A 12,961-nucleotide genomic window follows, 5' to 3' on the forward strand; every position below is an offset into this window, starting at 1 on the left:
GGATATTTCCCACCAAGCTGCTCATTAAGTTTTTCCCCCACATTTTCAGAAGAAATCAAACCATTTTTTTTAGTTTTCTGACGTTTAAATACACGTGAAAAGGCAGCAAAAGAAAACTGATGACAGTCTAGTTGTTAAAGCGTTAAAGCAAATCTCAGAAGTTTTGAAGCATTTCAACTTTTGGTCATTTTGTGACATCCATGTTAACCTTTTTTTAAACCAATTTTTACAGAGAAATGTCTCTGTCTTTCTGTTTTGTGCAACATGATGCTAAAATCTTTCAACTTGCAGTTTAGATTCACCAGAGTGTTTTTTTGCAAACTTACATAATGTTTTTATTGATGGACATTCAGACTTGCAAGGCAGCCATTTAGTAATTTAGGAGATTTTTTTGCAAAGCTCTGTCTTTTCAAGTGAAACTTACTCCACAAATTTAAAATAAAAACATTCCCTTAAAGCAGGTATTATTTTGAGCGATAATTGTTATTTTTTAATGCATCCACTGTTAAAAATGTTGAGCCCACAGTTGAGAGTCTGAGAACAAAAGACATTTGAGAAGAAAGATGAAATTTTAAAGGCTTGTGTCACATCCTCTCTCTGCTGCTTCATCCGGTGAGAGAACAACAGCGCACAGACGTTCCGCGCTCTGATTGGTCGTCCGGATCTCTCGGCGGCGCTGATTGGCTGAGAGATTGCCGCTCCTGAGCTTCTATTTTGAACATAAATACGAGCAGCTCGGGTCGCTTTTTCTCAGAAACCAGGAGCTGTCAGAGGGGGAGACCGCTGCCTGCACCTCCGACAACAACCACAGCTATGTGGCTTTAGTACTTCATCAGGACTGAATCAAAACTCATCGCGGATCCACCGAGTCTCCTCCAGACGGTGTGTAGGATCGTTTGTTCGGACATGTTTTCTTAAATTACTGCGAGCTAGCTGGTTAGCTTCGGGGTTAGCTTGAAGATTGGCACGTCTCGCTAATTTCCCGACCCGAAATTCAAACTAAGTCCAGCATAAAGTAATAACATCGGCGGGATTTACAATCATTTTGGACATCTTAAAAATGGAGTCGGTGAGTGTTTTCGGCTGCACCAGTCCTGTACACACCGCTGGGAAAAGCAGGCCCGACGCGATCCCCGGGCTTTCCTCGCTGTCTCTGCCCGAGCTGAGCACAAAGAACACGCACTGCAGGAACCTGTTCTCCCCCGGACCCGCCGCCGTGCTGTCCCCTGTCACCAATCTGGCTCTGGACATGAACAATTTAGCTGGACTAGGAAGGTATTATTAATAAACTTTTACTTGATATATCTCCCATTTGTACACATGATCTTCTACTGCTGTTTTTACAAGCCATGGGTGAACTTTTCATATATCAAGAGCTGCAACGTCTGATTTCTCTGTGAATCTTTCCCCCTACACAGCCAATGTGATACCCCAAAAAGGAGAAAGCACGCAACACTTGAAAAGGTTCCCTCCTTTGCTTCAGACGTCTCATCTGATGCTGGTGAGCCCCCTAAAAACCTATTGTCTTTGCTAATTGATGCTGCTAGAATTAATGCCTAATGATCATTTTTGCATCTGATTTCACAGTAATTTCCTCAAAATTAGGTTGTGTGGTTACTGTAAATAGTTGTTTTTTAGTACAGGAAAATAATTTCCAACTTATCTGTTAATTAAAGCAAAAATGCCAAATTCTACCACTTTCCCTCCATCTTAATTATTAGGATTTTCTACTTTTTTAATCAGCAAATGTGTTAATTGACTAAATATCTGTATGTTTTGGAGTGTTTGTTGGACAAAACAAGCAAAACAAATGTCACCTGAAGTTTTATTAAATTTTGCTGGACGTTTTTTTCACAATAAAAAGTTAAAGCACACACATCCAGATGATAAAGAGATCATCAGTAGACAAAAAGTCCACACATTAGGTGGGGCTTAATTAAATTAACGTTAGCAACTTAGGAGGAAATTATCCCACAAAATTGACAAGAAATTAGTAAAATGTACAAAAATACCTGAAAATTAGCAGCAACAACAAATCCAAACAAAAAAATGGAAAATAAAGGATTGAAAGGTTTAAATATTTATGAAAGCTGTCTGAACACAGCAAAAAAAAAACAAAAAAAAAATGATGTTGATCCACATTTCAGTGAGTAAATTGGTACTAAAGAGAGTTACTTGATGCAGCCCTATTATGTGCCGTTACTCACAGATTACCCCCTTTCTTTACAAATTGAACTGGTCTACAGTGTAAAATGACATCCACATTTACTGTTTAGTTCCTGTTTAACTTGTTGAGTCAGCAAAATTCACCAGCCACAGTCGTAACGCAACACGGTGGCAGTTTACCACCTGATGCTTAAATATCGATCTTTGATACGATTCTCTTCCCTCAGGCCTCGGCATGGATCTCCCCAGCCCCATGGACGCTGTCGAAATGGAGGACACGTAAGTTGCACTGTCCTCGTCATGTCTGTTCTAATCAATCAGTCTGCGAGCTGCGCCCAACACCACCCCCCACCACCTCCGCCCTGCGCTTGGGCTCAGCTGAGCCAAGCACTATTTCCCAACTGTAGGATTATTGTTTCTACCGTTGGATTTAAGATGGCAGCGTCACTCTTTTTTTTTTTACTAAGAAGATAAGCTGCTAAAGACATGTGAGCTTAACTTTCTTTAAGTTTCTCACTAAAAAAGTTGTAGAAGTGAAGTTTTATGTTTGCCTGAAACTTGAGTCTCGACCAGCTTGTCAGCATGTCCTCAGTTTCAGGGTTGGTATGGTCACGAAAAACCAAAAAAAAAGTCATGAAATTTTGAAAAGTCATGGAGTTTTGTTTCATAAACCTGTATATTAAAACAGTGTGTTCAAGGACTTTTGGAAATTGGAAGCTTAGAAGACTTGTTTTAAAAAAAGAAAAATTGCCAAAGTATTTTCTTCAAAAAATACTTCATAAAAAACAAACAGTCCCTTAGTTATATTTAAATATTCAGTTCTAATTCAGTTCTGAATGATTCATTTTTTCAGTCTTATTTATTTACAAAAAGCTGTTATGTAGTAATGAAGAAGAACCGACGAGTATCAGTGGCTGTTTCAGAGATTGTATCGCCTGGAAAATTTGCCTCTCAGTCATTGGAAAAGTTGCGGAAATGAATTGGTAAAAATGTGCATGAACCCCAGTTTTGCCGATGTTGGGTGGCCCTTTTTTTTTTTAATTCTGCATTTGGTGAAGACATCTGTCGCCGTCTGATGTGCGAGTTCCTTTACAGCAGCATTTGGTCCTCCTTCACCTCCTTTACAGCTGCTCGGTTGCTAGGAGTCTTCCAGGTTGGGGGAGGACATGTCCTGCGCTCGGGTTTAATGATAGCCCACCCCCTCTGGGTTTTGGCACACTCTTCCTATGCACTGTTATTTCAATAGCAAAAGGGGGGCTGGAGTTTTTTCTTGTGTCGGGGGCCATTGAAATGAGGGCACCCTCCCTTCTCCCGGCCGCTCTGAATGGGACACGCTCTCTCCTCGACAAACAAAGGGCTCTTGCAGAAAAGGGGTTGGCGGCGTTGGCTCCAGCAGGCATATGGTAGATTAGCTGATCTCTGCATCCCCTCTCCTGCCCTCCCTCCCCCCGACACACCGAGCTCTCTGCTCATTTAGCATACAGGTGGGCATTACTCCAATGCAAAGACCACCTCTCGCCTCGACGCATTCAGCCGACTTCCTCTCGTCCAACCGTTCCTCTCGCTTTCTCAATAGCGCTCCAGCTTCTTTGTCTTTGTAGTTTATGAGCACAAAGTGCTCTTGGACTGCCGGTGGAGGCCCTCAACTTCCCTCCTCTGCAGGTTTTATGTAACTTTTCGTTAGTGCTGAAATAATCTGCCAGTAATTGGATTAGTTCATCATCGACAACATTTAAGGATTACGAAACAAACAATTTGAAGACATTTGGCTTTTAGGAATTTCACTGTTATTTTGTTAGACTGCATCAGGGATGCTCTGCTTACTTCGGGGCCAGGGGCCAGTCGCTGTAGGATTTTAAGATATTTTTAGAATTTTAGGACATTACTCAGATTTTAAGGCTTTTCTTGGATATTAGGACATTTGTCACATTTTAGGATGTTTGCCACATTTCAGGGCGTTTCTCAGATTTTAGGACGTCTCTAGGATTTCAGGACATTAGGCTGTTAGGTAGGACCTCTGACGGGGGTAGGGGCGGTCCTTCACTGGCACTTTTTTAATAAACAAGCTCTATTTTGATGTTTTAAGCACTCTGGCACCTTATGTACACTAAAAGTGCAAAAACAATTCCCAGTGTGAATCACTTTATTGTGAATTAGAAAATGATTTGGGGGCCACTTGGCCCCCTTTTGGGTGTCAAATTTAGCCCATAGGCTGCAAGTTGAATATCACAGTACTACATTTTTAATCGATTCATCACTTAAAGAATCAATGAAATTAATCATTAGTAGAATCCCTACTTGTCTTAATTGTACAACCTTATTTTGAATGATTTATGTTTTGTGTCACAGGTTTGAAAAAGCCATTCAACAGTCGAGCAGAATCATCAATGAGTAAGTTGCTTTCAAGTCAATACTCTAAAATCATTAACATGTGTTTGGTTGTTATTGTCTTTCCTCATTGGAACAATACTGCTCTCCGAGGAGTACTTCGCTTCTTAAACTAAAACAGCCCGCCCGTCCGTTGATTTGATTCGTATTGACCACGATGCCGTCCTCTCTCTTCCGTCAATTACAGGAGGATGCCAATTCGAAGAATCCACTCTTTGCCGGTAAGCAGATTTGTCATGTTTTTTGTTTACAGCACTGCTCGTCTTGTTTTAATTAGTCAGATTTTTGGCTGATGTTCAGGGCCGACAGATGCTGTGGGAACTTGGCCTGTTGTCATTTGGCCGTCCTATCTCCAAATACTCCTCCAGTGGAGTTTAAAGTCAGATCATAAAACACATGAGGGACGGGAGAACTGAGAACAGCAGAGGGAGTTTTAAAAGAATCCCAACTGACTTTTAAGCTTCTCAGTAAACATTAAACTTGCAGCTGCGGTTGAGATGCAGTGTTTTGTCTTAAGGGCAGTTTTTCATTTTAAGTGCGTGCAAAACATCCTCCACTGTAAAACCGCCACTTGTTTACAGTCGCTGAGCCTCTGCTGAATTTGTCTCCTTCTCTCGTCTTCAGCTCCAGCTGCAGGGTTTCAGTCCGTCTTTAAAGGGACAAGAACCGGACTCCCACCGCTACGGCGTATTCGGACAACATCCCCCCCAGATGACAGCCTCCTCCATCTCTCAACGCGACAACAAGGAGAACATGCCGGAGGTCAGTGATGCAGTTTGTCTTTTCAGCCTTAACTTTTACATTGTTAGCTTTCTAAGAGAATCAGTATCTGTTTGAGTACGCTATATTTAGACTATTTTCACCGTTTCACCTCATACACTTATTGAAGCAACTCCATAATCTGTAAGGGAAAATAAAAAATAATTGTTGTTTTGTCAATGGTGTCTTGAGGCTGAGATAAACTTCAGTACAATGTTGGAAGGTTTTTCTGACAGTAATGTTTTTTTTTCTTCTTTAGGTTGTTAAAAACAAAAAAATGTATGTGATGCTGGGATTTTCTACCTGGAAGTTATTGTAAACAAACATGGTGATTTTGTATATAGAACTTCAGTAATGCTCAGAAAGCTGATTTGTTGCCACGGCGAAGGCATTGCATTGTTTAAGAAGTTTATTGAGTCTTTGCATTTTATTTAGCACAATAATATTGATGTCAATATTGGGTGTTTAGACGGATATTAACCCACACACAAATGCAGTTTTTTTTTCTTTTGCAAGTTAATGGTTTGTACAGATTATAATCAGATAATAATCAATAAGTAGCCATTGAGTAAATATAGTTGGCAAAACTTAGGGGTTTTTTTTTTTTTTTTAGCATCATACAAAAAAAGACAATTGGTTGCTGTGAAAATTCTTTAAAAAGTTCAGCATTGATTAACAAAAAAAAGTTCCTCTTTTTATTTTCCAGGAGGGTTTTGAATTCAAGAAACCAACCAAGCCGGTGTCACGGTGTCGCGGGCGCTCCTTCAACAGCGGTCAGTCAAAGGACGCGTTCGCCCGTCGTCCCAGCTCAGCGCCGGCCCTCATGGTACGTGAACATGTCGACGATCAGTATCCATCTTTGTGCACAAACCTGCTTCCACAAAGAAGCTGACACTCCTCCATGTTCACCTTCGTGCAGTTTTCGTCGCCCCCTTCAGTCCAGCAGTTTGACTTCAACGACTCAAGCCCCATGTTCCTGAGACGCACCTCCCCAACGTCCTCGCTAAACGACGACGAGGACGACGGCTTCCTGGACGTTCTGGATGACAACATGGAGGTGAGCCCCCGTCTCTTAACACCGACGTCTGGAAACTTTTAGTTGAATGGATTTCCACCAAACATACTTGAAAATTTTTAAAATCACTCTTTTCCCCTGGAATATAGAAGGTCACACTTTTAATTAGAGATCATTATCTGCACTATTAGACTCACAAAAGACTTTCTAAATCTTTGCCACCTGCAGAGCGACTCTGCGATGCCGATGGGAATGGCCAGCCTGCTCACTGCCCCGCTGGTGGCTGACAGCTCAGCAGAGGACTCGGTAAGTTTGTCTTTTTGCAAACGAAATCTCTGAGGTAAATTTGTCTGAATGGAAATAATTACAGGAAATAGGCATCAACATGTCAGCGGCAGTAAAAAATGTTGCTTTATTGTTTGATTTGCAAGATCAGCAGGAATCTGTGGAGATAAAACGTTCTTTCAGAGGTCCATAAGGACAAATAAATGTCTCATATTCCATATTATATGACATAATTACGTTTTCCATTAAAAATTGTACCATTCAGAAGAAGGCAAAAGTCTTGTTGGGCCCCTGCATGTATCATCTATACTGTATTTATTTGGCATGTCGTCTTAACCCTTTGAAACCTGAGCAAACTGGTTTGTTTTCTGTTGAAATTGTGGGCGAAAAAGGAAATGACCAGCTTGGCAAGAAATGTTCCAAAATTGCAAAGATTAGTGTAAAAAGAAAAGGGAGGCTTAAAATTAAAATTTTCCAAAAAAACTGTTCTTTATAATTATAATAATTTCATATTTAAAGTTATTTTTAAATTTAAAGTTTTTTTTCAGCCCCTTAAGTCATGTTGATGTTTTTTACTTTTTTAAACTTATTTTTAGGATATTTTCTTCAGCTTTTTTCTTTTTTTTAACAATTTTTTTGCAGATTTTTGAGCTATGTCTTGTTAACCCAATTGTTACCTTCTCCCATGTTTTTGTAAATAAACCAAGTTGCTCAGGTTTCAAGGGATGAATCTCAAAAAATGTGTGTTAAGTGTTAACTTTAATGATTTTTGTCTCCTTCAGCCTGTGATTCGCTGCCGGCCGCGGAGCCTGTTCCGCTCCCCCTCCATGCCAAGTCCGGTTTCGTCCCGTCCCGCCGTGAAGCGTCCCGACTGCCCCGCAGACGAAAACACGCCAGTCAGGGTGAAGAGGCGACGCAGCCTGGCAGGAACACATGTCACCATCCTGGAGCAAAACCCCGAATCCCCAAGAATGGTGAGTCCTGTCAAAGTCAGAGTGGTGCTTGGTGTAAAGAAAAACGTTCCCACGGTCATGCAAACCTTTGCAAAGTTAAGGAATTAGAGTTTGACTTAAAGATCTTTATCTGTCGTGAAAAATAAACGTTAAAAGCCGTGGAGTTTACAAACTTTTGACATTTCTTACAAAAAAGTCGAAGTGCTTTTTTCCCACTTTTTTGTGTGGCATTATGTCATCCTTCAAAGCAGTTTCTGTCTGCAGTAAGTCGGAGGGCCACATCACGTGACTTTGCGCTTTGAGGGAGTGAACTGAGCGACCTGGACTGACCTGCCTGCAGGGCACACAGGAAAGACTCTCACAAGCATGATGGGAAAACAAATATGGACAGGGAAGCTTCTGTAAAGGCTGCGATCGCACCGACAGCAGCAGAGTCGCTTACTTTCAGCAGGAAAAAAAAAGAGCTACGATTTATGGTTCAAACTTGATGAAAATATTTCTAAACTATGCACTTTTTGTGTTGCACAAGATGAACTCATTCAGTTGATTCAGAAAGTTTTAGTAGCTGCTTTGGGCGGCTGTTCTGAACTTGGGAGTTGATTGATTGATTTGATCACCTTGTAGAGCGCAGAAAGTGATCAGATTAGACAAAAGCACAGGCCAGAATATAAAGGGTTAAACCCATCTGCCGCCTCTTTGGTGGAGGTGGAGAAATGGCTGAATCCACTGGCTATTGTCACCGGCTTCACCAGCAATCTCAGATTACCTCATTTTCTCCTGGGCTGCCTCCTTAAACCTCCTCGTCCTCGCCTCCTTCAGGGCTGCTCTCTGCTCCAGAGGTCCAAGTCCTTCTGCCAGACTGACATCGAGAAGCTGCTGGACGGCGACGACGGCTCCGATCAGCTGATTGGAGATTTCACCAAGGTAAGGAAGACGGCCGCGTTTGTTACACTGTTAAATCTCTGCTGTTAAATTACTCCTCTGATCTGATTTCTTCTTCGTCTCTCAGCCGTTTGTGCTGCCAACAGTGGACGGCAAACATCAGGACCTCAAGTACATTAACCCCGAAACGGTGAGCGGAGGCTTTTTTCGCTGTTCGTGTTTCAGAATGGAGCAAACTGTTTAATGTATTTTGAAAAAATGTATGTATGCAGAGTAAAGTTGTGATCTTTGTGGTCCTCAGATGGTGGCAGCTCTGTGTGGACAGTTCAATCATCTAGTGGAGCGGGTCATTGTGTTGGACTGCCGTTACCCCTACGAGTTTGAGGGAGGACACATAAAGGTGAGCGCCAACATATTTGTGTTTTTGATTAAAGCTTTAAAAAAATGACTTTTTCCTTCTGAAATGTAAAAGTGTGCGTCACAGCCAGCTTAAAGAGCTTTGTTTCGACGCTGAAGGTCACTGAGGGAAACAGAAATACTGCATTTTGATAGTATTTCTCCTATGTAGTTATACTTCACTAGTTTTAGCTGCAGTACAGGCTGCAATGTAAATACTCGGAGCATCTTTGCACCGTCAGTTAAGTCGACTGTTTGTTTTTGTTAAAGAGTAAGATCCTTTTTGTTTGACCAGAAACAGCCCTGAAATCACCATCGCCAAACCCAAAAGACTCCTGATTTAATTCAGTTATTTAACTCTTTAAAAGCTGGATGGACATCTTGTGCAGACGCCGCTAACAAGCTGTTGAACCCTTTAAAACCTGACCAAACTGTTTTGTTTTTCAAAACCGGAAAAAGGAAATGAACAACTTGCAAGAAATGTCCCAAAAATGATCAACATTTAAAAATGCCTTAAATTCATTTTAAAAAATGGTGGAAAGTTATTGGAAAATATCCACAAAAATATTGTTATATTCATTAGAATTATAGATTCAAATAATGTTACAGAAAATATACATTCATACTGCTCTTTTTCAGGTCATTTTAAATTAGTTTTTTGCTTATTTTCAATTAATTTTCAAATAATTTTGTACTAATTTCCTGCTAATTTGGGGGCGATGTGTTCTGAAGTTGCTCTTTGCCTTCTCCTTATGTTTGTGTTACAGCTGCAGCTTATTTTCACGTCTAACATTAAGAGTTTATTTCAAACACACCAGAGTTGGTGATTGTTGAACTGTAGAAAGGTGACTAAGACGGCTTTTGTGAGTTTTTTTTGTTTGTTTTTGTCGACTTTGAATGTCGCTGTCATTGGTCCCGTAACCGCGGTCGGTCGTGGGGGCGCTGCGTTGCTGGACGCATCACCAACTGACTCCGTTTCTGTCATTTACGAGCTAAAGTTTCGGCACAGCTCATCTCTGCACTCAGTGATATTGTCTGCCCACGTCTTTGCGCTGTGACTTTGAATGAAGTTTTTCTCGATTATTAAATTGCTGTTTATTTAAACGGAGTCTGGTGGGTTTGGTGATGGTGATTTTGGTGCAATTTCTGGTTTAAAAAAAAAAGTTGTACTCTTTAACAAAAAGGTCTATTTCTGAAGTCATCCTTTGTTTTGTCAGAATAACAATCTGGGCCGGTCACTCGCAAAAACACTAAGTGGATGTTTAACGGTGCACAATCGCCCAATAATGAACTATTTCCAAATTTCACTTCAACACAAAAAAGTGGTAAAATTTGATCCTTGTAAAAACATACCGAGGTCGCTCTTTAAAGCGTTTCTGTATCAGTTCCTGTACGTCATGAATTAAGTGTTGGGTTTTTGGCGTTTCAGGGCGCTCTGAACCTGCACCAGGAGGACCAGGTGGAGGACTTCCTCCTCAAAACGCCCATCGCCCCCTCCTGTGTGGACAAACGCATCGTCATCATCTTCCACTGCGAGTTCTCGTCGGAGCGCGGCCCTCGAATGTGCCGCTTCGTCAGGGAGCGAGACCGCGCCATGAACGACTATCCCAACCTCCACTACCCCGAACTCTACATCCTCAAGGGCGGATACAAAGACTTCTTCCCCCATTTCCAGGTGAGTCTCTTCAGGTTCCCCTGAAGCTGACGCTCTGTCCGCTGATGCTGTTAAACTGTTGTTAACAAATCGATTTCACCGCGAGCTCCACTCCGGCCGTTTGACAGATTTTGTTTTCAGTTCACTCAGTTGGACGCGTTGGTTTATGCAGCAGCTAAAAGCCAAAGACTGAAAGTAAGATCAAAAGTCAGATCGTAGTCTTGTGACGCTGGTTTGAATTCTTGTGTTTGATCCTCACAGTCGACTGTTTCATTGAGCACAGATGAACTATTGAAAGACACATTTTAGGGACTTTTGGCAGCCGACTGGTTGCGTAAGATCAAGTGTGATTAACAAATGAGGCTTTGAGTCTAGATTTTAATGTTTGATTCTTTGATTTATTTTTTTTATTTTATTATCATACAAACGAAGCAGACGGACAAAAGTCATATTTCCAGACAATGAAATACACGAAGCAAAAAAATGGTCAAACACACGATGACTTGATTTGCATTCTTAAAAAGGAGGAAGAAGCACAAACTTCTTTAATTCCACCCTTTCTCCAAAATTAAATGCATTTTTAATTAACCAGCTTCCTTATTAATTTCAACCTATTTTCTAATGACTTAAACATATATGCATTCACTCAAATAACCGAAATCTGTAAATTATTATTTACAGAAAAAAGAAGTAAACTAGGAAAAAATAAATATTAATTAACCAAATGAGTAACAGTAACCGCTGTCAGACCTCCTCTTCATCCCTGTGCCTCGTCAAAATCGTGTTTTTATACATGATTTTGAACTGGCCTCCACAGCTTCACTCCACAGATTGATGTACAAAACATTTAAACAACGTAAACATCGTTTTAGCTGTTTGAAATTTTACATCTAAAGAGTTTATTTGGATGAAACATTTGGTGAGTAACCCTCCGGTGTGTCGATTGAAACCCTCGCTGGCTCTTCAGTGTTGTGAACTCGTCTCGTGTTCTTCCCGCGCAGTCACAATGTGAACCTCAGTCCTACCGGCCCATGCACCACGAGGACTTCAAGGAGGACCTCAGGAAGTTTCGCCTCAAGAGTCGCACCTGGGCCGGCGAGCGCAGCAAGAGAGACATGTACAGCCGGCTGAAGAAGCTGTGAGCGCCTCCTCGTTCCTCCCAAAACTGCCTCCAAAACACACCGCCTCCTGCCAGAGCCCGAGGCCTCGCCCCGCCAGCGAGGAAATAACCTTCTGGGATCTCGCCAAACAGAAGGGGATTTTATAAAGTCCCGAAACGTTTCATTTAACTATAGCAAAGTTAGTTATTTATGCGAATTAAAAGAGGGGAAAGACGTGATGATGAACGCCTGAGCTGCAGTGAACAGATTTCATAAAGAAGCACGTTTTTTTTTTTTTAAAACCACTCGGACCTGCTGCCGTTTTTATTCCTTCGCAGCAGGAATCACTGCCACGTCGCAATAACAGAACCAAACCACACTGCCGAGTTTGTCTTTCAGTCTCCTCACTGGATATCTTTTATTTTGGTCATGTCCCTCCTTATTTAAGCACTTAATTTAAATCCCTTGAAATGGTGAGGTGCTTTTTTTTTTTTTTACACTGCTTTTTATATTGTTTTTAATGAATTGTTTACCCAATTTATTTCTGTGTCCCAAACTGCAAATTGGATATTTTAATAACGGTGTGAACGGTCTGAAAATTAACACAGAGCTTTTTTTTCCTCTCCCTCCTGATCCGCTGCAATACCTGGTAACTTTTTTTTCTCAGTCAGACACCAAAGCAAACAAACTACCTGTTAACTTTGCAGTGAGATTTTCTGATGCTGCAGGTCAGCAAGTGACAGACGAACGTTTTCTTTGTTTTGCTTTGATTCCTTTTTAATTTTCAGAGTTAACTTGTCTTCCCCTCTGCAGAGCTGGTGATGATGAATTATAATGAGCGGGGTGGTTTGAATATTTTTGGGTCGTGGGGGAGCTGCTGAAATAAAGAGCCGCCGTGTGTTCATATATGATGTGCAGAATCTTTTTTTTTATTTTCTTTTGTCAGAATTAAATGTTTGTGCTGTGAGTTTCCTCTCGGGCAGGAATGAGTATCATTGGAAAATGTTCACACGTTTGACAGGATGGTTATTTGAAATCGTCCTGCAGGAATATAAACACGACTTTTGTGCAAAATCTTACTCTCAATTTAACTTAATTTAACAGCTGTGCAAACACAAGGCCTAAAATAAAATGCAAATCCAAAGTTTGTATTTCAAATATAATATGATCTCATCAAAATGAGTAAACAAGGCAACTCTGGCTGAACTTTCACACCACTTTTAATCCTTTAAAGCTTTAAAGCAAAGTGTCTTTGCATTATAAAACTTAATCAGCACAAAGCAAAAATCCCAAAATGAAACAAAAGGTCCATAACTAAACCGGGAACATCACTTTTCATGTGCTGTGTTAAGACGCCTTCCAC

The 12,961-nt window shown here is 41.0% G+C and overlaps 1 protein-coding gene across 1 annotated transcript; it reads left to right on the forward strand.

The window, feature by feature from the left end:
* The first annotated feature begins 748 nt into the window (after window positions 1-748).
* cdc25b (cell division cycle 25B) lies at window positions 749-12,504 on the forward strand. The gene is made up of 15 exons (XM_042500290.1): window positions 749-1,275; window positions 1,419-1,501; window positions 2,394-2,445; window positions 4,516-4,557; window positions 4,742-4,775; window positions 5,179-5,316; window positions 6,020-6,139; window positions 6,233-6,370; window positions 6,557-6,634; window positions 7,396-7,587; window positions 8,386-8,490; window positions 8,576-8,638; window positions 8,750-8,848; window positions 10,274-10,519; window positions 11,500-12,504. Exons 1-15 carry the CDS (start codon window positions 1,061-1,063, stop codon window positions 11,638-11,640), a joined length of 1,746 nt encoding a protein of 581 aa, XP_042356224.1. The 5' UTR covers window positions 749-1,060; the 3' UTR covers window positions 11,641-12,504.
* The last annotated feature ends 457 nt before the right edge of the window (window positions 12,505-12,961 follow it).

This window comes from Plectropomus leopardus, chromosome 14 (genome assembly GCF_008729295.1).
Source record: "Plectropomus leopardus isolate mb chromosome 14, YSFRI_Pleo_2.0, whole genome shotgun sequence".
Classification (NCBI taxonomy): domain Eukaryota; kingdom Metazoa; phylum Chordata; class Actinopteri; order Perciformes; family Serranidae; genus Plectropomus; species Plectropomus leopardus.

Coding starts and splice junctions, on each gene's coding strand:
- cdc25b (XM_042500290.1), top strand. CDS start 1,061: ATGGAGTCGGTGAGTGTTTTCGGCTGCACCAGTCCTGTACACACCGCT. Junction 4,558..4,741: donor TCGAGCAGAATCATCAATGA/GTAAGTTGCTTT, acceptor CGTCAATTACAG/GAGGATGCCAATTCGAAGAA. Junction 8,639..8,749: donor AGTACATTAACCCCGAAACG/GTGAGCGGAGGC, acceptor TGTGGTCCTCAG/ATGGTGGCAGCTCTGTGTGG.